The 26,283-nt window shown below is 39.6% G+C and overlaps 1 protein-coding gene across 50 annotated transcripts in view; it reads right to left on the bottom strand.

Annotated features, from left to right (window-relative positions):
• CSPP1 (centrosome and spindle pole associated protein 1) overlaps window positions 1-26,283 on the bottom strand; it is a 140,637-nt gene that overhangs the window by 1,735 nt on the left and 112,619 nt on the right. For 48 of the 50 annotated variants that reach the window (XR_016236506.1, XR_011389120.2, XR_011389125.2 and 45 more), the window contains 8 exons: window positions 25,545-25,611; window positions 24,871-24,985; window positions 21,296-21,435; window positions 18,225-18,365; window positions 15,903-15,937; window positions 13,680-13,743; window positions 2,790-2,905; window positions 975-1,113 (listed from right to left, as the gene is read on the bottom strand). Coding sequence is in view for 45 of the 50 variants with exons in the window: in XM_089336318.1 (XP_089192444.1) it covers window positions 975-1,113; window positions 2,790-2,905; window positions 13,680-13,743; window positions 15,903-15,937; window positions 18,225-18,365; window positions 21,296-21,435; window positions 24,871-24,985; window positions 25,545-25,611 (817 nt within the window). In the remaining 5 variants the exon portion in view is untranslated. The remainder of the gene's footprint in view (window positions 1-974; window positions 1,114-2,789; window positions 2,906-13,679; window positions 13,744-15,902; window positions 15,938-18,224; window positions 18,366-21,295; window positions 21,436-24,870; window positions 24,986-25,544; window positions 25,612-26,283) is intronic. The other 2 variants (XR_016236507.1, XR_011389123.2) reach the window with 1 other exon arrangement.

Here is a 26,283-nt window from a genome sequence, read left to right as displayed (position 1 = left end):
TGTAAAAAATAGTATTCCCTCAGTTTACTAATCTTTGGTATGGAATCACTGCCATCAAAACATAACACTGATACCAGAGATTCTATGACTGCAATTTTAATAGTGTTAAACATCTAGAAGTATCTTAAGCAAATGCCTATTAGAAAATTGTGGTGGGGCCAGTGCTGTGGCTGCCATATAGTGCCACTTTGAGTCCCAGCTGCTCCATTTCTGATCCAGCTCCCTGCTCAAGTGCCTGGGAAAGCAGCAGAGGATTGCCCAAGTGCTTGGCCGCCTGCACCCACAAGGGAGGCCGGAAGAAGCTCCTTGGCTCCTGGCTTCAGCCTGGCCTAGTTCTGGCTGTTGTGGCCATTTAGAGAATGAACCAGCAGATGGTAGATCTAATTCTGCTTTTCAAACAAAATAATTTTTTTAAAAAATTATATATTAAAAGTACTGTCCAAAAATGCCATTTTATTAGGGACTAAGAGGAAAGATTTACAGGAGGAAGTTAGTAGCTAGCGAAGGAACTGCCTAGTGTGTTCTATGATAAGCATTAACCTCCAGGTCTCCAAAGAATACTTCGGATGAGAAGACCAGCTTTATTTAACTTAATAAAAAGAAAATGCTAACCTGAGGCTGTTCAGAAAGCCAAATAAAAAGGTATTTTCTTTGTAGAACTCACCTACAAAGTACTGAAGTTGATTTCTGATCACCTCACTTCAACAAGTGATCACCATATAATCAGAATTTTCCCTCCTGAAAGCAATACCTGGATCTATTTCACAAGTGAAAACTATTTTATCCGTTTAGAATCCACTCTAAAATGGGTACCCTCACTCGCTGGTTACTAAGAATCTAATGTAAAATTAATCCTGATGGGACTTCAAAACTTTGACTCCATCTGTCCTCCAGCCACCAGTGAAAAGCTCCATGCGAGCAGGCTTGAGCGTTCCTAAACGATCTAGTAAAGGCCATTACAATCGGCCCTTTACCTGGATTAACAGATTTATTCTGAAGTCCATTCAGTCTTCGCATGCGTTCCTCATTTCTCGTTCTAAGCTGATCAACATTTACACTGGAGACAGATTTTAAAGAGATACCATCGGGTGGTGCATTAGACTGACTGTTATCCTGTGGTTAGAAAACAATTTCAGAAACTGCCCTTAACAACAACAACAACAACAACAACATGTTCAGAATGATTCAATGCATCAAAACTTGTTTTTGCCCTCAATAAATGTTCATTGTAATGAACATAATAAAATAAATGAAAATATAGAGCATTTATATTCTGACTCCTCTGTTAATCAGTGCATGCTCAAATGCTCTCAGTCAAAAAGATTCAGCATTTGTGATGACACGAGCTGTGAGACTGCATGAAGAGTCAGCAGAAGCAGTAAGGGGGCTGGTGCTGAGGCACAGCAGGTAAAGCAATCACCTGTGGTTCTGGCATCCCATAAAGGTGCCGGTTCAGGTCTGCTCCACTTCCAATCCAGCTCCTTGCTAATGTGCCTGGGAAAGTGGAGGAGGATGGCCTAGATCCTTGGACCCTGCACCTAGGTGGGAAACTTGGAGGAAGCTCCAGGCTCCTGTCTTTGGATCAGCCAAGCTCTGGCCATTGAGGCCATTTGGCAAGCGAACCAAATGGAAGACCACTCTGCTTCTTCTAGCTCTGCCTTTCAAATAAACATCTTTTTAAAAAATTATTAAAAAAAGGAAAAGCAGTAAGGTAAAGAACAGTCTTCTCATCAAATGGTGCTGTAACGAGTGGGTTTCCACATGCAAAAGAATGAGAGTGTTACAGGGAGAAGTAGAGAGAGAGGGAGAGGTCTTCCATCCGCTGGTTAACTCCCCAAATGGCCGCTACGGCCAGAGCTGAACTGATCTGGAGCCAGGAGCTTCCTCCAGGTCTCCCATGTGGATGCAGGGGCCCAAGGACTTGGCCATCTTACACTGTTTCCCAGGCACATTAGCAGGGAGCTGGATTGGAAGTGGAGCAGCCGGGACTCAACCTAGTGCCCATATGGAATGCTGGCACTGCAGGTCAGGGCCTCAACCTACTGCGCCACAGTGCCAGCCCGGATGTTCCACTTCTGATCTACCTTCCTGCTAATGTACCTAGGAAGGCAGCAAAAGATGGTCCAAGTACTTGGGCCCCAGCCACCCATGTTGGAAACCCAGATGGAATTCAGGCTCCTGGCTTCAGCCTGGCCCAGCCCTGGGAGTGACCCAGTGAATGTAAGATCTCTTTGTAACTGCTTTTGAAATAAAAATTTTTTAGGGGAAAAAAAAAAAAACCTGCCAAAAAATTGCCTACCCAATGAGAAAGTGACATTGCTAGGACATGTATGTCCTGAGGGCTTCAAGGCCTGTTAGTATGATGGCTGCACTCTGAAGACATGAGACAGCATGAAGAGAATGTGGATTTGATTCTGACTCATCTTGCTGGGTGATCTGACCAAAATGGAGGGAGCACCTACATCCTGGATGAGTTGCTTTCTGTGCCTTCTCTGAAACTCATGTATTATACAGGGCAGGAGGAAGAGCAGGGTGATGAATTAACATTTCTATTCCAAATACAGAGCTGTTACTTCAGCACCTCAGGAGAGAAGAAAGTAGTGTTGCCTTGAAGAAGCCAAGGCAGAAGAGCTGAATAATTGGTGATGGGCCCTAGATTCAAGCTATGTCCACCTCATTTCAAAGATAGTGCTTTCTTTATTGGGACACATCAATTTAGCTTGGATCAGAACCCAGACCCTCACTCTTCCAAACTGATAAGTAGGGGAGGGAAGAGAGTTCATACATACAAAGTCCAGTCCTTTCAGTTTATTCCTCCTGCGCTCCCTGGCAGAGGGCAGCTGTGATGGTGATGGTGAAGGGAAGGTGTCATCTTCAATGGCAGGATATGTCTCACCGTAAGCACCTTGATGGGCCACACAAAGCAAAGTCTTAAATGTAGGCCTATTGGTAATCATTCCCCACTCCCATCTGCCCAGCCCCCAGCAAACACTGATCTACTTTCTGTCTCAATAGATTTACATTTTTTACAATATAATCCTTCGTTGTTTTTGACTTAGATGAATACACATTAATGCTATGTTGTACATGTGTCAGCATATATCACATTTTGTCTATGCATTTACCAGTTAATGGACATTCGCTCCTTGTTGGTGATTATGAATAATGCTAATGTAAACATTCAGTTACAAGACTGTGTGAATATGTCTTCATTTCTTTGGAGTGTATATCTACGGGTAAAATTGCTGGGTATTATGGTAATGTTCAGAATCTTAACTACCCAACTGATTTCAAAAGTGGCTGTATTACTTTACAATATAAGATGGCTCCAGTTTCCCCATGGTGTCACCAATATTTGGTATCATTAGTCTTTTTGACAACAGCCATTCTAATGGACCGACCAACAATCTATTTGCGAAGATAAATAGCCTGTATCATTTTAATTTTTTCACTTAGGAAAAATTTTAAGACTAAGGAAAAGCTATAATAATAATACAGAAGAATCACCGTTTGATAATTTGCCAATTTTTTTCTATATGTATTTTGCTGGATGTTGTTGCTTCTGTTTTTGCTGAGCCACACTGCTAAGCCAGTAAGGGGAGACATCATGACACTTTGTCCCTAAGAACAAGAACCAACTCCCACACAGCTACAATTTATATTGAGGAAATTTTAGGGAAATTAAATACTGATATAATAAAGTCATTTCACATATAATTGATACTTAAAATTTTCAAGCTTATATTGTACAAGCTATCTAAAATAAGATAAAATGTCCATTGTTTTGAATGATATGGTGTAGAGATGCTGCATAAGTGCCTCTCGGGGGCACACTCCCTACCCCCCTGAAATTACATGCCTGCTGACTTGTAGACTTGCTAGTACCCTCTAAATAAAAGTGGGAGCAGTTAGCTATCCAGAGGTGTGCTCTTAGAATGGATGCTCCCATGGCCTGTCTCCTCATATGAAAAACTCCAACAATATGGAGCTTTCTATGATTCCAAAGTAAGTTTTCAGATTTCTATCACAACTAATGTCTAATTTTTCTAGTCTTCCTTTGTCTAGAGTTTTCAGTTCCCAGAGAATTTAGTAGAAATTAGAGTGTTTCCATAAAACCCCATCTGTACACCAGGACAGGCCTCCCCCATAATCATATCCCCCACCAGAGTGGAACATCTGTACAAATCAAGAAACCTATACTGACACACTGGCACCCTAACTCCACACCTTACAGTAGGGTTTATTTTTGGTGTTATACATTCTGTGGGTTTTGGCAAATGTATAACATGTGTCCACTACCTATATCTTTATACTTCTCCCTCACTCCTAGCAACTACTAACCTTTATTGTTCCCATGGTTTTGCCTTTTCCAGAATGTCATATAGTTGGAATTAAAAGTATGTTATCTTTTTAGGTTTTAAGCATTGAATAATACTGCATTGTCTAGATTACCACACTTTATCCATTTTTGTACAACAGACATGTTTGTTTCCAACTTTTGGTACTATAAGTAAAAGCTGCAATACATATTTGTGGCAAGACAGATTTTTGTATGGACATGGGTAAATATGAAGAAGTAAAATCGCTGAACTGTGATAAAAACAGGTTTTCTTCTAAGAAAATGCCACATTGTCTTTAAAAGTGCCTGTATCATTTTTGCATGTCTACCAGCAATAAAGGAGGGTTTCTGTTAATGTGGCTGTTTTCAGTGTTTTGAACGCTGGACAGTCTAGCAGGTACGTCATGACACTTTAATTTACAATTCTCAAGATAGTAGGCATTGTTTTACAGGCTCATTTATCATCTGTGTATCTTCTTTGGTGAGCTGTATGCAAGTGTTTTGCTCATCTTTTAGCTGGGTTTTTGGTTTCTTAGTGAGTTTATGAGTTCCATGTTTTGGAAGGCAGCCCACTATTAGAAATGTCTTCTGCAAATGATTTAACAGTCTGTGTCCTGCCTTCTGATAATTTAACAGTGACTTTGACTTCTACAAAGCATTTTTCTTTCAAGGACAGTGCCTGTGGTGTCACCACAGGTCTTTCAGATTTTCTCCTACTTCCAGGAGTTTATAGTTTGGCATTTACATTTAGTTCTGTGATTCATTTTAATTGAATTTTCTTGAAAGATGTTAAGTTCTGTAGGATTTTTTTTTTTTTTGCATGTGGATGTTCTCCAGTTGTTCCAGCATCCTTTGTACTGCCTTTGTGCCTTTGTCAAAGATCATTTGACTATATTTGCACAAGCATGCTTGTTAGCTCTCCATTCTGTTCCACTGATCTCTTCTTTCAATACTGTCATGTTATCATTCCTATTAACTTTATCATTGTCAGGTAGTGATGGTGCTCCAAACTGTGCTGTTTTTAAAATTGTGTTGTTGAGTGTTCTCAATTTTGTGTTTCCACATACGTTTTAGAAACAGAATGTCAGTATATCCACATAATAAAATTGAGGTTTCTATGGAATTGTTTTAAATCTACAGATTAAGTAGGGAATAACTGACATATTAAACATTGAATCTTACTATTCACAACATGGCTGTCTCTTCTTTTTGGGGGGCACTAATGTATATGGCATGTTTTTACTTGAAATTCTACTTGCTCATTGCTGGTTTATCAGAAAGCAAGTGATTTCTATATGTTAATCTTGAGTTCTGCAATTTTGTTATAACTGCTTATTAGTTTTAGGAGATTAGTTGATTCAGAATTTCTACAGGCAAGCATGTCATCTCTGAACAAAGAATTTTACTTCTTCCTTCCTGTTTCTTACAGTATTGCACTAGGTAGCGCTTCCAAGATAACATTAAGGAGTAATAAAACAGCAGCCACACAGGTGCAGGGGCCCAACCACTTTGAGCCATCTTCTGTTCTTTCCCCGGCCATAGCAGAGCTGGATAGGAAGAGGAGCAACCAGGACTAGAACCGGCGCCAATATGGAATGCCGGCACCACAGACGGAGGATTAACTTCCTGCGTCACAGCGCCGGTTCCTCCTATGCATTTAAAACCACAAGAGGGATAATGTGTATCATATGGTAGGTTTTGAATGTGAAACCTCCATACTGTTCTCCATCAGGGTTGAATTAATTTACATTCCTACTAACAAGGTATAAGCGTTCCCTTTCTTCTACATCCTCACCAGCATTTGCTATTTTTATTTTTATTTTTTTTTTTTTTTTGACAGGCAGAGTGGACAGTGAGAGAGACAGAGAGAAAGGTCTTCCTTTGCCATTGGTTCACCCTCCAATGGCCACCACGGCTGGTGCACTGTGGCTGGCGCACTGCGCTAATCTGAAGGCAGGAGCCAGGTGCTTCTGCTGGTCTCCCATGGGGTGCAGGGCCCAAGCACTTGGGCCATAGCAGAGAGCTGGCCTGGAAGAGGGGCAACTGGGACAGAATCCGGCGCCCCGACCAGGACTAGAACCCAGTGTGCCGGCACCACTAGGCGGAGGATTAGCCTATTGAGCCGTGGCGCCGGCCTATTTTTTGCCTTTTTCATATAGCTATTTCACAACTGTATCTCACTGTAGTTTTGATTTGCATTTCCCAGGTGACTAATGATATTATGCATGTTTTCACAAATTTGTTAACTTATTTGAATTTTTTCTTTTGAGAGAGTTCTGTTCATTTCTAAGATTTATTTATCTGAAAGCCAGAGAGAGTGAGTGAGCGAGCGAGCAAGCAAGCGAGCATGCTTCCATCAGCTGGTTCATTCCCCAAATGGCTGCAATGGGCAGGAATGGGCCAGATCACAGCTAGCAGTTTGATTGGGGTCTCCCACATAGGTGACAGGGACGCAAGTGCTTAGATCACCTTTCACTGCTTTGTCAGGTGTATTAGCAGGGAGCTGGATTGGAAGTGGAGCAGCCAAGATTTGAACCAGCAACCACAGGTGATGCTGGCATCGCTGGTGGCAGCATAACATGCTGTGCCACAATACTGGCCACTGCTTATCAGTTTTAAATTAGATTTATTTTTTTGTTGTTCCTACATATTCTGGATACTAACCCTTTGTGGGATAAATAGGTTGTGAAAATAGTCTCCCATCCTGTAGGGTGACTCAAAACTCTGTTGACTGTTTCCTTTGCTGTGCAGAAGCTTTAGGTTGATAAAATCCAATGTGTCTTTTTCAGTTTGTTGCCTGTGCTTTAGGGTCACATCCATAAAATCACCGCCAATACTTATGACTTGAAGTGTTTTTACGTTTTCTTCGGTTTCATTATGCCAGGTCTTACACTTAGGTTTTCTATATATTCTAGGTCAATTTCCGTATTAGGTGACAGGTAAGGCTCAAGTTTCATTTTGCATACAAAATCCAGTTTCCCCAGCATCAGTTACCAAAGAGACTGCCGTTACTCCATTATATGATTTTGGCACCTTTGTCGAGAATCAATTGGTTATAATGGCATGCACTCATTTCTCTAAATGGTTTCATTGGTCAGTGTGTCTGTTGTTAATGGCAAAATCATGCTGGTTTTGGTTATGTGGTATATCTTGAAATCAAGTTGTGTGATGTCTCTTGCTTTGTTTTTTGTTCAACATTGCTTTAGCTGTTTAGAGACCTTTATGCTCCTCTATGAATTTTAGTATCTTTTCTAATTCTGCAAAAATGTCATTGGTATTTTGATGGGGAGTACAATGAATCTGTGAATGACTTGGCACATTTTAATAATACTGATTCTTTCAATCCATGCACAGAAGTCATCTTTCTAATTTTTTGTACCTTCAGTTTCTTTCACATCCTCATCTAAGTTTATTCCTATATTTTTTCATTTTTTACAACTGTTGTAATGGGATTTTCTTTTCTGGTGAGTTCACTATTGGTATGTAAAAATGCTGGGGCAGGGGCCAGCACTATGGCATAGTAAATAAACCTACCACCTGCAGTGCCAGCATCCCATATGGGCACCAGTTCAAGTCCTCGCTGCTCCACTTCTGATCCAGCTCTCTGCTATGGCCTTGGAAAGCAGAAGATGGCCCAAGTCCTTGGGCCCCTGCACCCATGTGGGAGACCAGGAAGAAGCTCCTGGCTTTGGATTGGTCCATCTCCAGCTGTTGTGGCCATTTGGGGAGTGAACCAGCAGATAGAAGACCTCTCTCTCTCCCTTCTGTCTCCCCTCTCCTCTCTCTGCCATTGTATAACTCTAACTTCAAATAAATAAATATTAAAAAAAAAAATGCTAGGGCAGCTGTTGTGGCCAACAAGTAAGCCACTGGCTGAGACGCCTGCATTCCATACTGGAATGCTGAGTTCAAGTCCACATCCACTTTTGATCCAGCTTCCTGCTAATGTGTACCCAGAGAAGCAGGAGATAATGGCTCAAGTGTGTAGGTCCCTGTCACCCATGTGGGAGATCCAGATGGAATTTTGAGCTCTTGGCTTCAGCCTGGTCCCTAGCCTTGGCTATTGTGGGCATCTGGGGAATGAACCAGATGATATAAGATAGAAGAGATTTCTCTTTCTACCCACTCCTCCCTCTCCCTTTCAAATACATGAAGATAATTTTTTAAAATGTTAATGTTGTTTTCAATGTTTACATTTTTGTCTTGAAACATTGCTGAACTACATCAGATCTAATGGTCTGGTGGACTTTATCTTCTAATTACAGAATCATTTCATGCATAAACAGGAATAATTTGACTTTTTCCTTTTGTCCTGTATACCTTTTATGCCTTTACCTTGCCTAACTGCTCTAAGGCTTCCAATATAATACTGAATAAGAATAGTGAGTTCCAATTCTTAAAGTAAAAGCTTCCAGCTTTTCCTCATTCAGTATAATGTTCACTTGGGTTTATCATCTAAAAAAAGCCTTTATTATATTAAGTAATGATGCTTCTATACATATTCTAGTGATTTAATCATGAACAGATGTCAAATTTTATCTAATGCTTTTTATGTCTTTGAAATAATCTATATGATTTTCATTCTTTACTATGTTTATCAATTTTCATCACTTTATCATGGTGGATGATCTTCTTGATATGCTGTTAGATTCAATCCACTGACATTTTGTTAAAGATTATTATATCTATATACATAGTTATCTTTTTGTTTTGTCCTTGTCTGTTTTTGATATCCGGGTAATGACAGAATGAGTTTGGAAGGGGGTCTCTCCAATTTTTTAGAATACTTTAAAAGAAACTGGTGTTTTTCTACTCTAAGTTCTATAGAAATCAGCAGTTAATCCAGCTGATCCTGGGCTTTGTTGGAAGACTATCACTGATTCAATCTCCCACTTGTTCAGGTTTTCTATGACTTCATGGTTCAATTTTGGTAGGTTGTATATGTCAAGAAATTTATCCATTTCATCAGTTTTTCCAATTTGTAATCCTACAGTTTTTCAAAACATCTAATCATCTGTTTCCTTTTCATATCTGAATTCATCTACATCTCTTCTTTTTATCTTGGTGAGCCTTTATAAAAGTATGTCAACTTAGTTCATCTTTTCAAAAAATACTGTTTCACTGATCATTATTGTTGTTTTCTTAGTATCTATTTTATTTCTGCTGCAATCTTTGTTATTTCTTTCCTTTTACTAATTGAGTTTGGTTTGTTCTTGTTTTTCTAGTTCCTTGAGATTCATGATTAATTTATTTGAAATCTATTTTTTTCATTGAAAGTACTTAATCCTTGTAAACTTCTCTTAGTACTGCTTTTGCTGCATCCTGTACATTTTGGTATTTTTTTCAATACATGTTTTAATTTTCCTTTTGGTTTCATGATGACCCATTTTTCATTCAGCAGTGTATTGTTCAAGGGTGGGCACTGTAGCATGGTGGGTTAAACTGCCACCTGGGACACCTGCAGCCCATCAGAGTGGTTAGGATCAAGTCCTGCCTTTGTTTCCAAAACAGCTTCCTTCTAATGCACCTGGCAAGCAGCAGATAATGGCCCAAATACCTGGTCTCCTGCCACCCACATAGGAGACATGGATGGATTCCTAACTCCTGGCTTTGGCCTTGCCCAATCCTAGCTGTTGTAAACATCTGGGGAACGAATGATGGCACAGATCTTTCTCGTTCTTGTTTTTTTTTTCACTCTGCCTTTGAAATAAATAAGGCTTTTCTTTAAAAGTGTTCAATCTCCATGTACTTATGTAACTCCTAAACTTTCATTATTGACATCTAGTTTTATTCTACTAGGATCAAAGAATTGGTATATTGCAATTTTTTTAACTTGTTAAGACTTATTTTGAGGCAAATGCTCTAGATAATGTTCCATGTGTTGATGAAAAAATGTGTATTTTGCAGTTGCTAGAGGAAATGTTCTGTATATGTCTGTTAGTATACTTTGGTATATAGTACAATTTTATAAAACTAGATGTGCCAGCATTAGATGCATACATATTTACAATTCTTAGGTCTTCTTACTAAATTGATTCCTTGATCATTATATAATGACCTTTTTTGACTCTTTTCACAGTTTTTGTCCTAAAGTCTATCTTATCAGTATAAATACAACTATCCTTGCTTGTTTTTAAGTTTCCATTTGCATGGAAAGAGTAAATAGGAAAGCCTCAGCAGAATCCATCTCCAGGGACAATCCTATATATAGGGGGTGACGAAACCCGGTTATCACAGACTAGGAGCCCAGTAAAGAGGGACTACCTGGAGTACTCACGGAAGCTTTGCTTCAGAGAAGAAACTCGCTCCCCCACCCTACTCCATTCCTAACCACCACCATCCAAAAGGAGTCACTTTTGGAATCCACACTGCCCTGGGGGAAAGAAGCACTTGCACTGGCCTGGAGGCCACAGATTTTCATACCACACTAGCACAAAAGAATGCAGCCTCATAAATCTTAACTAGACCCAGCAGAGCAGTGGTGACCACAGCACCCTAGCCCACACAGCACGCTGTGCAAGGAACAAGGGGTACAGAACAGCAAGGGTTTACTGCCCCAACAACCCAAGAAGTAGGAATGCTTATACCCTTAGACTTGGAGCCCAGCCTTCTACCTTATACCCTTCCCTTTTCTCACTTACTAGAGGCATCACTTGTCTTTGCTATTGCTCTTGAACACAAGGTCTGCTAGTCAGGGATCCCATGACTTGAACCAAAATAGCCTGCCAGCAGCTCTCAGGACTGTGTACTCTGCATGGTATTTCCAGCATCAGTGCTTGTGTGACCCTGGCCCTTTGGGCAATTGCTGGGGAACTGCAGCATTTAGGTGCATGAAACAGCATAATCTGGAGTGAAAAGGCAACCCACCATGGAGAAAACATTTACAAATCATAGCTCTGATAAGGGATTAATATATAATGAATTTCTGCAAATGTACAATGGAACAACCTAGTTAAAAAACCTTCATAGAACTTGAATAGACATTTTTACAAAGAATATATTTAAATGGTCAATAAGCACAAGCAAAGATGTTCAGCAGCACTATCATTACAGAAATGTAAAAATCACACTTCACACCTATAACAATGGATATTTTAAAACAAAGTAACAAGTATTGGTGAGGATGTGAAGAAATCAGAAATCCTATGCACTGTTGATGGGAATGCAAAATGGTACGGCTGCTGTGGAAAATAGTATAGCAATTCCTTAAACAATTAAAAATAAAATAACTATACGATCCAGCAATTCTAGCTCTGGAGAGATACCAAAAAGGGTTAAAAGCAATGACCCACACAGATATGTGTATGCTCATATTCACGGCAATATTATTCTCATCTTGGAAACAACTCAAGTGTCTACAACAGATGAAAGAATTAGCAAAATGTGGTATATTCATTTCATGGAGTATTATTTAGCCTCAGAAAGGGGAAGGAGTATTGTGACACGTTACAACACGAATGAACCTTGACAATACTGTTCTAAATAATATAACCCACAAAAGGACAAATACTCTATGATTCCACCTATAAGAGATCCTAAAGTAGTCAAATTCATGGAGTTGGAAAATACAATGGAATGGAGAATTGCTGTTTCATATGAAGAGTTCTGGATATGAATAGTGGCACTCATTACATAACAATGTGAATACACTTAAAACGACTCACCTGTACAATTTAAAATGGTTAAGACTAAATTTTATGTTTTTTGTGTTCAAAACAACAAAAACACTGAAACCATCAGCCTTGTATTCATTAGAGAAGTGGTAACAGTCATGACCACAAAATATCTGCAGTGAGCATTAGCCAAAAGTATGTACCACTGTATGTTTGGTCTAGTATAACGTCTGGTTTTACAATGAAATACTCCAAGACACCATCTTGATTGGCCCAGACTATCTTCATTATTACAAAACCACGTCAACATTTCTATGATGCCTCCATAAGTAAGATATCTTCTCATCCCTATTTCTTAGTGGCTTACTCACGCTTTCCAGTGCAACTTGCTTGGAAGGGGTAAACTCATTTTACTTAGTATTTTATTTTTAAATAATTTGAAAATTCTATCACATGGAAATCTAAAATAATTTGCATAGAATACAACTAGTTTGTAGAAGAGATAATTTCCTGATGGTCCTAGGATAACAGAAGTGTTTATAATCAGAGTTACTAATTATAAGGGTGTATTATAGTCTTAGGAAAGAAAAGATCTCAAGGCGCTTTCATATATGTTGTGAAAACTGAATATTCCCTTGACTTTAACTGAACTATTTATTAACATTACATATTCATATGAAGTTATAAGAAATAACTAAGAGATCCCTTGTACACTTTGCCCAGTTTCCCCCAGTGGTAACCTTTTTACAAAAGTAAAGTACAGGGGCCAGCACTGTGGCATGGCAGGTAAAGCCTCAGCCTGCAGTGCCGGCATCCCAAATGGGCGCCAGTTCAAGAGCCAGCTGCTGCTCTTCCGATCCAGCTCTCTGCTATGGCTTGAGAAAGTAGCAGAAGATAGCCCAAGTGCTGGGGCCCCTGCACTTGCGTGAGAGACCTGGAAGAAGCTCCTGCCTCCTGATTGGCCCAGCATGAGCCATTGCAGACATTTGGGGAGTGAACCAGTGAATGGAAGATCTCTCTCTCTCTGCCTCTGGCTCTGTGTAACTCTGCCTTTCAAATAAGTAAATCTTTTAAAATGTACAGTACAGCAGAACCAGTACAGCAGAACTCACAACCAGAATACTGATAATGATACAATGCACTGATATTCAATTTTCACCAGTTTCACTTTTACTCATTTGTGCAAGCACAATAAGCTCTATACTAACCTATTTTCTGGTTGTATCTGTGTATTCACCCCCACAATCGAGGATCCTTCATGTGCCCTTTTTCACCACATGTATTTCTTCCTGTTCCTAAATCTGGACAATGATTAATCTATTCTCCATTTCTAAATTCTTGTCATGGGGTTTTGCTTTTTTGCTCAGCATATTTGCCTGAAGAATTACTGTGTGTTTCAAGTTTGCTCCTTCTGTTGTGGAGCAGTGTTCCACAGAATGGACGCACCAGAGTGTATTTAACCAGTCACCTCTTGAAGGACAACAGCTATTATGAAAATCCATCCAGGAATAGGTTTTCACAAAAACTAATCCTGTGATTTTTAAAGTTCATAATAGTAATTCCAATTTTGAAACTTTGTAAGCTACTTTTGATGAATGTTAAGATGGTAAAACAGAATATTCCTTTTAACCACTTTTAGAATAGCACTGGTTTTGCAATATGAAAAAGGCAGTTAAAATAAATGTTTCATATTTAAATATCAGCATTAGTAAATTAAATATACTCACCAATAAAGGCACTATCAGATTCCAATAATGAATTTTTCAAGAGATCATTACTGACATCTCTGGACTAAAAGAAATATCATGTATTAATGCCTATTTTTATTAATCCTGTGTGGAAAAACTAATTAGTACTAAAAGGCCGCATGCATTTCTATGATGCCCCCACAAAACCAAGAGGACAAGGAGAGAGGTAGCATTGACTGCTTCCAACACCTGGGAAATACTGGAAAGGCTTAACATAGAATCCCCATCAGAGCAGCAGAAGACTTGCCAGGACAAAAGATTCTGGAAAGCAAAGACATTTACTTCCTAACTCCCTCCATTCCTTCCTGCCTCCTTGTGATTTAAGTCAAAGAAAAGGATCACATTACCGCTAATGAGAAACAATGAACCCAACTAAACATTAAAAATCTTTCAATCACTCTCAAGACTCACTGACTCTTTCAATAAATATTTATGGTACAATTATCTCTCCTATGCTAGAAAATAAGGATACAAAGATGAACTGAGAGTCTGCTCTGGAGTAAACCATAATCCATAATCCCATAGACTGCCCTCAGATAGCGAGTCCTGTGTTACAGCAAATGTCATGATCACATAGCATAGATATAATGGGCATATAGTAGGGGGGAAAATAATGGTAGCATTGACCTTGCTATGATGAGCTACCAAATGAGAGTTAACTTAAATTTACAAATAGAGAATTTTTCAGTAGAGAGCATCACGTTCCTTAAGTATCAAAAGGAACCTGAAGGTATCCAGTGATATTTCCCTGAACCTCCTCCTAAGATCCCTGGGCTTTAAACACTCTGGTGGAGAGCTGTCAGTTAAATTATTTTTTAAGATTTATTTTTTAATCATTTGAAAGGCAGAGTTAGAGAGAGAAAAGCAGATACACAGAGAGAGAAATCTTCCATTTGCTGGTTCACTCCCCAAATGGCTGCAGTGGCTAGGGCTGGTCCAGGACAAAGCCAGGAGCCTGGAGCTTCATCCAGGTCTCCCACATGGGTGCAGGGGCCCAAGCACTCAGACCATCTTCTGCTGCTTTTCCAGGCATATTTGCATGGAACTGGATAACAAATGGAACAGCAGTGTCTTGAACTGGCAGCCCATATGGTATGCCAGCATCATAGATGGAGGCTTAACCTGCTCTGCTACAACATCAGCCCCTATCAGTTCATTTTTAAGGCAGCAAATTCCATTCACACATACCTTTCATTATCACAAAGTTTTCTTAGACTGAGTTCTATATACTGAATTTAATCTTTTTAATGTACCACTCATTGATTCTACGTATGCTCTCTAGCATGCTAATAATGGTGATGATAGGCATAGCAGCTGAACCAAATGGTCTGAACCAGGTGTGCTTAGCATGTCACACACTACCCACATTCTGCATCACAGTCCTTCACATAACTAAAACAAGACATCAAAGTCTACCCGAGCCTTATCTTCTTGACAATCATGCCAAATTTCACCCTGTTTTCTCCACATATTCCAGTTTTAGAAAGATCAGAAGTCCAAGCTTTCTTGTAACAACCATGATGATGCGCTTATGCCCAACTATTACTCAGCAAAATCTGTTACTGATCCAGGATTTTAACCTAAACCACTTAAGATTAAATTGCTTTTTTACCTAAAAAAATAGGACCACCAGATATGGAGAAATCTACTGATCTGCACAATCTTCCTAAACAGGGGCCAAGGCATCTCAGGCTGTGACAAGAAGGAGCCCTTAAGTCTGGCCTCAGTTCAAATCTAGATTTTACTACCTATTGGCTATGTGACCCCAGGCAAGAGAGTAACAAGCCTTTAAATATGAGACTCCTCTTATAAAAGGACATGCATACCAGCAGTTCCCTGCTAATGTGCCTGGGAATGCAGGCCCCTGCACACATATGGGAAATCCTGAAGAAGCTTCTGGCTCATGGCTTCAGATTGCAGCCATTTGGGGAATGAACCAGCGGATGGAAGATATTCCTCTCTCTCTCTCTCTCTGCCTCTGCTTCTCTATGACTGCCTTTCATATAAATATATATATATATATGTCATCTCTATATGCATATACACTAATATTTCTCTAGTTACCCACCATACTGATGAGAAAAGATTTAACTTTTTTAACTCAACATTTCTGAAAAATTCAAAATTTGGAATACAAACTTACATTCCTAAAAATTTTTATCTCCCAAAAACTAACCTGAAAAAGTATAACTGGTTGCTTACCATTCTATGCTCTCTTCCTCTGGCATCTAAGTCAACTGGAATCAATGAGAACAGAAAGAAATTAAAAGATTAGAAAATGTTTAATAAGTTTGAGCTTATCTTTTATCATAAGTTTTCTATTGGAAATTACTTTTCAACTACCACACCTCAGAATATGTTTAAGATACTATTCATAAAAAGAAATACAACCCTTTATCCATTCTAGTTAGATAATTCTCCTACTCACATTAATGAATATAACAAATGAAATCACTGTGAACATAAACAGATGCCTACAGAAAGAAAGAAATGATTAATGCCAGGTTCTTCTCCAACTTCAGTCATATTTCTACAAGATGCATAGAAAATTGAATGTAATTAAGTGCAGGGCTCCCTCACACAGAAGTGATGTAAGCTAAATCCTAGACATCTGCAGGGTTTCAGAGGCAAAGTGTCTGGATCAGGTATCCCAAAGGATCTCCAATTTGACAGCTTTCCTACATGTTCCTCTAAATAGTGCACCTTGTCCTTTCACATGCAGACTCTGGGAATAAACAGGCTGTCAATGATAACCTATATCCCTTCTCAAAATACTGCACAGCCATATTTCATTCTCAGGAATTACATCATCACAGTATTTGCTGGAAATATTGAAGGTAGTTAATGTAGGGGTGGATTCCTTCAGTGACAAGATGCACCTATATCTACCTGGGGACTACCTTTGGCTTAATTAGTCTAAGTTGCCAAGTTCCCACAAGATCATCTCATTTTAAACATCTGAAGAAACTGCCACCTAACTGGGTGTAAGTGTTAACAAATGTACTTAATTCTCTTTTATGATAATCTCCCTACACGAAGTGTAGAACCTGGGTTATTCTGCTGTCATAGGGTGACATATGAAGCTATTACTATAAATCCAGTACTAGATGGATGGAAGATGTTTCTTATACAAATGTTTATCAAAGACTTGACCTATGTGTTACATTACTTACTCCTGTGGTGCCACCTCATGAGGTCAAAAAAACCTTCTTTAAATTCTCCAAACCAGGACAGCCAAGCAAGGTAGGATCTTAAATATTCCTAAAAAAAAATCTGGTAGGACCACCCCCTTTATTTTTTGTTACCTCAATATTGTGCTTTTATTATTCATTTCACAATGGTCACACTCAACGGCCTGAAGGTTAGCCAAGCTGGTGAGATACTATGTGAGGGACATGTGGTACATCTCAGTATCAAAGGGGTCCATCCACATGTCTGAAGACACATAGCTCCACTCTGCCTCAATGCCCACTAGCCCCAGTTCACATTTCCAAGGGACCCTCACGTTCTCATTTATAATATTCATCACATTTCTACTCACTTAGCATCTAACTTCTCCAACAGAATATAAGCTCCTTGACAGTAGTAGCCTATTTCATTCATAACCAAGTCATTATAGGCTGATCATCCAAAACTCAAAAGCTTTTGGTGCTCAAAAAGTTTAGATTTTTGGATTAAGGATGCACAACCAATAGGATCTACAGAAATATTCCAAAATCTGAAAAAGTTCCTATCTGAAACACTTCTGGTCCCAAGCGTTTCAGACAATGAATTCTCCAACTGTACCTGTACCCCTAGTAGGCACTTAGTATCTGCTGATTGGTTGATGAAACAAGATGTAGTCATTGCCCTATCTAGTGGTACATAAGAGATAATGCCTTCAAAGACTGCAGTCACTGTCCTATGTAATGGTACACAGAGGTACCAAAACTAAAACATACACCCCCAAACAGCAGAGAAATTCCACGTGGGGCACTAATGTCTTTGACTAGCATTTCTTCTTTTGATTCCCACTTTCAGGTGCAGATGTCACCAGGCCTGGATAAAGTACTAAATCTCTCTTGCTATAGAGTATACAACCCCAGCTGAACCAATCAGAACCTACTCTGGGACTTGTTTTTTCCTGAGACTGTTAGCCAAAAGGGACACATAAGCATGGAGCAGTCAGTTGAGAGGAGGGAGGGTGCTCTCTAATCCTCTGCCTGCGGCACCAGCATCCCATATGGGCACTGGTTCTAGTCCCGGTTGTTCCTCTTCCGGTCCAGCTCTCTGCTATGGCCTGGGAAAGCAGTGGAAGATGGCCCAAGTGATTGGGCCCCTGAACCCACGTGGGAGACCCATAAGAAGATCTTGGCTCTGGGCTTTGGATAGGCCCAACTCCAGCTGTTGAGGCCATTTAGAGAGTAAACCAGAGGATGGAAGGCCTTTCTATCTCTCCGTCTCACTCCCTGTAACTCTACCTCTCAAATAAATAATAAATGAGATCTTTAGTAATCACTTGAAATAGTAATGATTATCCCTCACCCTCAGCACATTCCTGCATTTTTATTCTATTCAGCCTCTTCTGCTGCTCTCGTAGCAGGGCTTGCTGCTGAATCTCTAAGGTGTGATGATCTCTTGGAGGATCAGGATACATAAATTTCAGGTCAACTCGTGTTTCTGAATCTGGTGCAAAAAATACATTAAGTTAAACCTTATTTTCAAATGAGATTTTATAAAACTACCAGGTGTAATGATATAAACAGCACAACATTACCAAAGAAAAAGGACACTAAAATATCTATAGAAGAATACAAAATTAATATTCTCAGTAAATTCCTTTTCATAAACTTATCCACACTCTAAGGAAATCACCAGAACAAATAGTAGCTTGTGGATGAACTCTCCTTCCCTATCTTCCCCACTTCCTCAAGATGCCACCTAGGACACACATCATGGTTAGTCACATGGCTATTACACAAGTCATGAGACACTGTAATCAGCTGATCCCTAAAATATACTGAAAAATGAAAAAATGTTACTCTATTTGAAATGATGCTATTAGTGTTTTAGCCCTCATGAGTATCATTCAGAAAGCAAGGTAAATGTAGACAGGCTGGAACTTTAGGAAGGATTCATTATTGAAGAAAATGATGGTTTCAGAATTTACCTCTGCCATAATTTCATGACTATCAGTTGATCTGAATAAAAATATTAAATACTTATTTTTAAAGTAAGCCATGAAAGTATTATTCCTATTTTAGCTACTAAATATATTGCTGGTACACAATTTAAAGTAATAATCATGTATATACATACATATATACATATGAAAAATTTGATTATCAGAAATTATCCCAAGAATGCCACAGTGAAACTGGGGAACACCTTGAACAATGAAGAAACTGGTTAGGAACACAGTTAACAGAAGAGGCTCTACACACAGACTTGGATTGGAACTTTGGCTTCACCATTTCCAGACTGTTTCTTCTCTGTAAAAAACAATACCAACAACCAAGTCACAGGCTAATGGAAAGCCTCCAAAAGATGTAGAAACAGGGAAATGAATGGCTCAATTCTACGATGTAAACTTTTTAGCTCTCAAGACTCTTTCATTCTTAAAAACTGAAGACCTCAAAGAGCTTACACATACATACATCAATATATGTGAAATACTGGAAATCAAATTGGCATTTTTAAAACATGAGAATACATAAGCACACATTTTATGAGCTCCAGAGAAATGAAATTATTCATGGTATGTTGCCTCTAGGAAACATGTACACACCTGAGAAAATGAGGATAAAAAAATAACATCTTAGTTTATAGTAGAAAATAGTTTCCACTGAGACCAAACTGGCTTAATATAATGACTAGGTATTAAGTAATCAATAAATGACAAAAAGAAAAAAACAAAAAAACTTCAGTATATGTGATGATACTAAGTGAAAAAAGAGATAAATAATAATTAAATCTTATTTTGCTTTTTTTTAAACATGCTCAGAAAGAACAGTAGAGAACATGCAAAATGTTAATGGTTTTCCCTGTTCTCTTTAGAATTTCCTATAATAAGTAGGTGTTATTTTTAAATGGAAGTTTAAATTGTAGTTTATCTAGCCTACGTCATATGACCACACATCCAATAATCAAATCTGCCTCCTCAACTCCTAAAGGAGAATCACATACAACACATTTTTCTACTAAGCTTTCTCTCCCACTCCCTCTAAGAAGCCTCAGGAATCTCCTCTCTACTCTCAGCCCTCAGATCCTTTAGATGTCCTCTCGCCTGCTCCACACCCTGCTCCCTTCAATGATCATTCCTTCCTCTCCTGTATCCTAAACCTTCCCTGCAAAAGCTCTTTACATTAGTTCCTCAGCAACTGAGCCCTCTCTTCTTCCCAGCAAACACTTCTTCCAAAGGTAGTCTTATGTCCACTGCCTCTAAAATATTGCCTATCAATCCACATTCCAAAGCTAACTGGCTTCTTATCCCATCAGTCCACTTAAAAAATTGAGCTGAGGGCCAGCGTTGCAGTGTAGTAAATTAAGCTGCCACCCGCAGAGATGGTATCCCACATGGGCACCGTTTCTAGTCCCAGCGGCTCCACTTTTTTTTTTTAAGGTTTATTTTTATTTATTTGAAAGACAGAGTTACAGAGAGAGGCAGAGACAGAGAGAGGCAGAGACAGAGAGAGAGGTCTTCCATCAGCTAGTTCACTCCCCAGACAGCCACAACAGCCAGAGCTGTGCCGATCTGAAGCCAGGAGCTTCTTCTAAGACTCCCACATGGGTGCAGGGGCCCAAAGACTTGGGCCATCTTCTACTGCTATCCCAGGCCACAGCCAGAGAGCTAGATTGGAAGAGGAGCAGCCGGGACTAGAACCGGCACCCATATGAGATGCCGGCGTTTCAGGCCAGGGCATTAACCCCGCTGCACCACAGCGCTGGCCCTGCTGCTCCACTTCTGCTATTAATGTGCCTGGGAAAGTGGAAGATGGCTCAAATCCTTGGCCCCCAGCACCTACATGGGAGACCCAGATGAAGCTCTTGGCTCCTTACTTAGGCCTGGCCCAGTTCAGCCCTGGCTGTTACGGTCATTTGGGGAGTGAACCCACAGATGGAAGATCTCTCTTTCTGCCTCTGCCTCTGCCTCTCTCTGTAACTCTGCCTTTCAAATAAATAAATGAATGAATCTGCTAAAAAAAAATAAAGTGGAGGTCACCAGCACTTCTAATCCAAATGACATTTTTCAAGATCCATTTCAAGCAATCACTTCTCCATATTACACTCACTCTCTTCCCTCAACTTTCAGGATCCAACATTTGCCTACTTTTCCTCCAGTCTTTCTGGTTTCTGTCAGTCTTTTTCATAAGCTCAACTTCTCCTATCATTCCTCAGTTAATGCCAAGTTCCATACTTCATGCTAGTCTCTGTGAACTCTTCAACCATGAGCTTTTGCAGCTATATGCATTCCAAAAGAAAATATTTAGCTGGCCCGCTAAACTGAAGAACTAGAATATACTGAAGTTTAATTTATTGAATTTAAAATATACATCATAAATGAAATTTTACTTCAGAAAAAGGGTGCAAATGACTGTACATGATCCACTACACACCTCTATCTTTCAGCTCATTAAAATCATGAATATTCTGCAAAGTAGTGACATCTAAGCATTTAGGCGACTGTCTTCTAACAGGAGCTTGCAATCGATGTCTAGCCATGTCAAATATATCCATGGGATTCCTTTCTCTTTTCCTGTAGATAAATGACAAATCATGATAAATGCACTTTGTAGGAAGAAAACATTGAGTTTACATTTAATTCACTGTAAAAGGAATTTGACATTTTTTACCACAGTATATAATAGTTATTCTAGCAGTTATTTCAATCCTTCATATTAAAAGTAGAGTGTTTATAAAGTTAATGTAATCTTTCATAATGATTACATGCAAAGTCTTTATTAGCAGAGTAAAATGATTCACCTTTACCTAAAATGTGGTAAGATGATCAGTCTTTGAGATCAGAGACACTGAGATTCAAAGATTAGTTGCTACCTGTTAGCAGTTTGATCTTGATTTAATTATCAATAAAATACAAAGTCTCTATCCCTTATAGTCTTGCGAGCCTGAGAATAAAGACCAATTATATACTGTAAAGTACCCAGCACAGTAGTTGATATGTATCAGGTAATCAATAAATGTTACCTCCTTCTCAACCTAAAATAAGAAATCACACATATAAATATTGTCTCACAATGCTGCTCAACATAATGGGTATTATCCAGAGTCCCCAACACTATTTTTACAAAAGGGTTTCAAGGGGCCGGCAATGTGGATATAAAGGTACAGCAGCTGCCTGCAGTGCCGGCATCCCATATGGGCGCCAGTTCAAATACCAGCTGCTCCACTTCCAATCTAGCTCTCTGCTTATGGTCTGGGAAAGCAGTAGAAGATGACCCAAGTCCTTGGGCCCCTTCACCCATGTGGGAGATTTAGAACAAGCTTCTGGCTCCTGGCTTTGGATCGGCTCAGCTCAGCCAGTGAGGCCATTTAGGGAGTGAACCAGCAGAAGGAATTCTCTCTCTGCCTTTCAAATAATTTTTTTTTTTTTTTAAAAGAGACTTTCAGAGTACTTGATATCTAATCAACTGATTCCTGTAGTACCTAGGAAATTAACATAGTAGACAGGTGACTTTCTTTTTTTTATTTGACAGGTAGAGTTATAGACAGTGAGAGGTAGAGACAGAGAGAAACGTCTTCCTTCCATTGGTTCACTCTCCGAATGGTTGCAACGGCCAGAGCTGCGCTGATCTGAAGCCAGGAGCCAGGAGTCTCATCCTGGTCTCCCATGCGGGTACAGGGGCCCAAACACTTGGGCCATCTTCCACTGCTATCCAAGGCCACAGCAGAGAGCTGGCTGGAAGAGGAGCAGCTGGGACTAGAACCAGCATCCATATGGAATGCTGGCGCCGCAGCTAGAGGATTAACCTAGTGCGCCATAGCGCCAGCCCTGACAGGTGACTTAATAAAGGAGTTTTCTGGGACTGGCATTGTGTTACAACAGATTAAGTCACTGCTTGTGATACTAGCATCCCATATCAGAGTGGCAACTGCAATCTTGATTGCTGCATTTCCAATCCAGCTCCCTGCTAATGTACCTGGGAAGGCAGCAGATAATTGTCCCTGCCACCCATGTGGAGGACCCAGATGGAGTTCCTGACTCCTAGATTTGGCCTGAATCTGCTCTGGCCTTTGCAGCCATTTGGGATGTGAACCAGCAAGATGAAGATATCTCCCTCTCCCTCTCCTGGCTCTCTGTAACTCTACCTTTCAAATAAAATAAATCTTTAAAAAAGAAAAAAAAATTGACAGGCTACCTGGTTTCTCTTTTTCAAATCATAGTGATTTTCCAAAAGATACCATAGTCTCAGTTTATGAATCAATATGAATAAAATATCAATAATCTATTATACTGAATTAAATATGAATGTTTGGAAAATGAAAAGCATTCAGAACATGAAACGAACATCTAAGCAAAATATAACTACATTATATTTACCTAGCTACATTAAAATCTTCCATGTGCTGGATTAGTCAAGAGACACCAGTACGTACTTAATATGTATACAAAAAGATAGATGCAGAAAGAGTGCCAGATTGGTTTATTTACACAACTTAGTATACATACATAAATTAGCCAGTCCTGTTCTTCAGTAAGAGGACTTTCAAAAAACAATACCCAGTAACAAATATACTCAGCTCCCAGAATGTGGTTTCTAAATACCATTCTCTCTCTCTCTTTTTTAAAGATTTATTTATTTAAAAGAGTTACACAGAGAGGAGAGGCCGAGAGAGAGAGAGGCTCCCATGCTGGTGCAGGGGCCCAAGGATTTGGGCCATCTTCTACTGCTTTCCCAGGCCATACCAGAAGGCTGGATCAGAAGTGGAGCAGCAAGGTCTCGAACTGGCGCCCATATGGGATGACAGCGCTTCAGGCCAGGGCATTAACCCACTGCACCACAGCGCCGGCCCCCTCTAAATACCATTCTCTAAAAGCAACCCTGACTCCTTGAAGAGACAGCTAATACCACAGCTGGGGCAAGGAAAATTCAATATGATCCTGGTACATATTATACTACCAGAAAGTGAGGTAGTTATCAAAAAACAAAAGGATGGGGATATGTCAAAAATATGAAGGAGTCAACCTAAAAGAGTTCCCAAAGGCCAAATCCAGAACAATTTAAGAAATAAAATAATTGAATATTGTATTATAACCCAAAGTACAGGATATATGAGACAACAGAAATATAAATAATTGAATAGAAGAAAAAAATTTTTCTTATGGAAGAATTTTAAGTAATATATGTAGGTAGTCCCTCTATATTACTTAATTCAACCCCTCTGCTCACTTTGGTGAGTGGTCTAAAGTTACGAAACTTTACAGTGGAGAAATCTAGCAAACGTTACCAAAGATAAGCAAATGAAGGTTAACATCACCAGGGATGTCACAGTGTGTCTCCCTGATATGATGTGATGTGCAAAGAGCACTCTGCCATTTTAGAAAAACCCTTAACCTTGATATCAGAAGACATCAGAAAAATCCAAATTGGGGCCACAGACTTCCACAGTCATGAATAAGAGAAAACCTGAGAAACTGTCCCAGACCAGATAGATGACAACTAAATGTATCCCACTGTGAGACGGCAAGAGGATTAATGGGAAAACATGAAAAATCCAAAATTTTGAAATTTAATTAATAGTAATATTTTTTAAGATTTTTTTATTTATTTGACAGGCAGAGACACAGACAGTGAGATAGACAGAAAGAAAGGTCCTCCCTCCGTTGGCTCACTCCCCAAATGGCCACAATGGCCAGAACTGCACTGATCAGAAGCCAGGAGCCTCCTCTGGGTCTCCCATGAGGGCGCAGGGGCCCAAGCACTTGGGCCATCCTCCACTGCTATCCCAGGCCACAACAGAGAGCTGGACTGGAAGAGGAGCAAACGGGACCAGAACCGGCACCCATATGGGATGCCGGCGACGCAGGCAGAGGATTAACCTAGTGCACCATGGAGATGGCCCCATAATGGTAATATTTTAATGCCAACTTTTATCTATGACAAACGAACCCTGGCAAATAGGGAAAAACTGGGTGAAAATATACAAAAAAAAAATAGAATTCTAAACTTGCCTTATATGAATTTCATCATCATCCATGTGTAGTAGCTGCCCTTGTAGACGCCTCTCTTCACTACGAAGCTGTTTTCTCATTTCTGATAATTCCATAATTACATTTTTTCTCTCTTCTTCAAATTCCCATTGATAAATAAAAAAGTATAAGATCAAAAGATTAAATACTAAAACATAGCCTGATTTATCATAAAGCTCAGAGAAAATTTTATGAAAGGCATTTTTTATGTTTTATACATACACATAAATACGGATCATACTTATGAACATCAGTAAGAGCCACACACTTGTGATAGTACAGGAATTTCAAAAGTTAAGCTGTTCTTGGGAGGAATACAGCTACAAAGGGGCAGCACAAGGGAATTCCTTTGTGGTGATGGGACACTTCGGTACTTTGCAAGCTATACATGATAAAAATGTACAGAAATCCAAACACAGAAATGCAGGCAGAAACTGGTGAAATCTGAACAAGGTCTTTAGGACATACCAGTATCAACTTCCTGGTTGTCATACCATACTATGTAAGGTGTTACCAGTGGTGGAGGTTAAGGGGGAGAAGAGAAAGCAATTCTCTCTAGTAATACTGTTTTTGCAACTGTCTGTGAATCTATGATTATTTACAATTCAAAGTTTTTAAAAAATACTTTCTAGATTGCAGGCTTAATAGGTAACTACCTTCTGCACGGAGCTGATTTTTCCTGGCAGGTACTGGAGGAGACTGTGGCCTGGACACAGAACTTTCCTGTTTAACAGTAATGACAGACATATGTTCAGGACATTTTCCCTACTCAACATGAAATGAGTCAATGTTTTAAGCACCTATATGTAAAGGAAACCAAACTCCACACTATCCTACCTATAACACTTACCCACAACTATGTATATACATATATGGGGGGGTGGGGGAGAAAGAGAGAAAAAGAGAGAGAGAGAGTGATTCTGTCTTCTCACTGCAATGGAAGGGCTCTTGCCCTACCTCCAAATGTAATCCCTTCATCTGTAAGCAACTCCCACCTCCTCCAGCACTTCTTTTTTCCAACCTCTTCCTCTCTCCAAGCACCTTTCTCTTAAACTGGGTAAAAACCTCTCTCTTCTTCCACTTTCTTACCATCTACTCTCCCTTCTTTCTCTTCCCTTCATAGGCAAGTTTAAGAATAGTAAATGCATACATCTGATGGCTATTTCCTTATTCTCACTCATTGCTTGACACAGCTACTGTCTTTATTCCTATACCTCATCACTGCAGCAACACCGCCCTCACCAAAATCACAAAGTGATCCCTAGGTGACATGTTCCATGGGCATCTGAAGCTATTTCATTTGGCTAATAGGAACTAATATCATTGCCACTCTCTCACCGTCTGTGTCTCTATTCCTTTCCCTGCTTCCCAACTGTTGGCAATTCCCTAGTGTTA

The sequence above is a fragment of the Oryctolagus cuniculus genome, chromosome 6 (assembly GCF_051225735.1).
Source record: "Oryctolagus cuniculus isolate XC-2025 breed Fujian yellow rabbit chromosome 6, ASM5122573v1, whole genome shotgun sequence".
Lineage (NCBI taxonomy): Eukaryota > Metazoa > Chordata > Mammalia > Lagomorpha > Leporidae > Oryctolagus > Oryctolagus cuniculus.
Note: the sequence above shows the minus strand (reverse complement) of the source record. Positions and strands in the feature narration are given on the sequence as shown.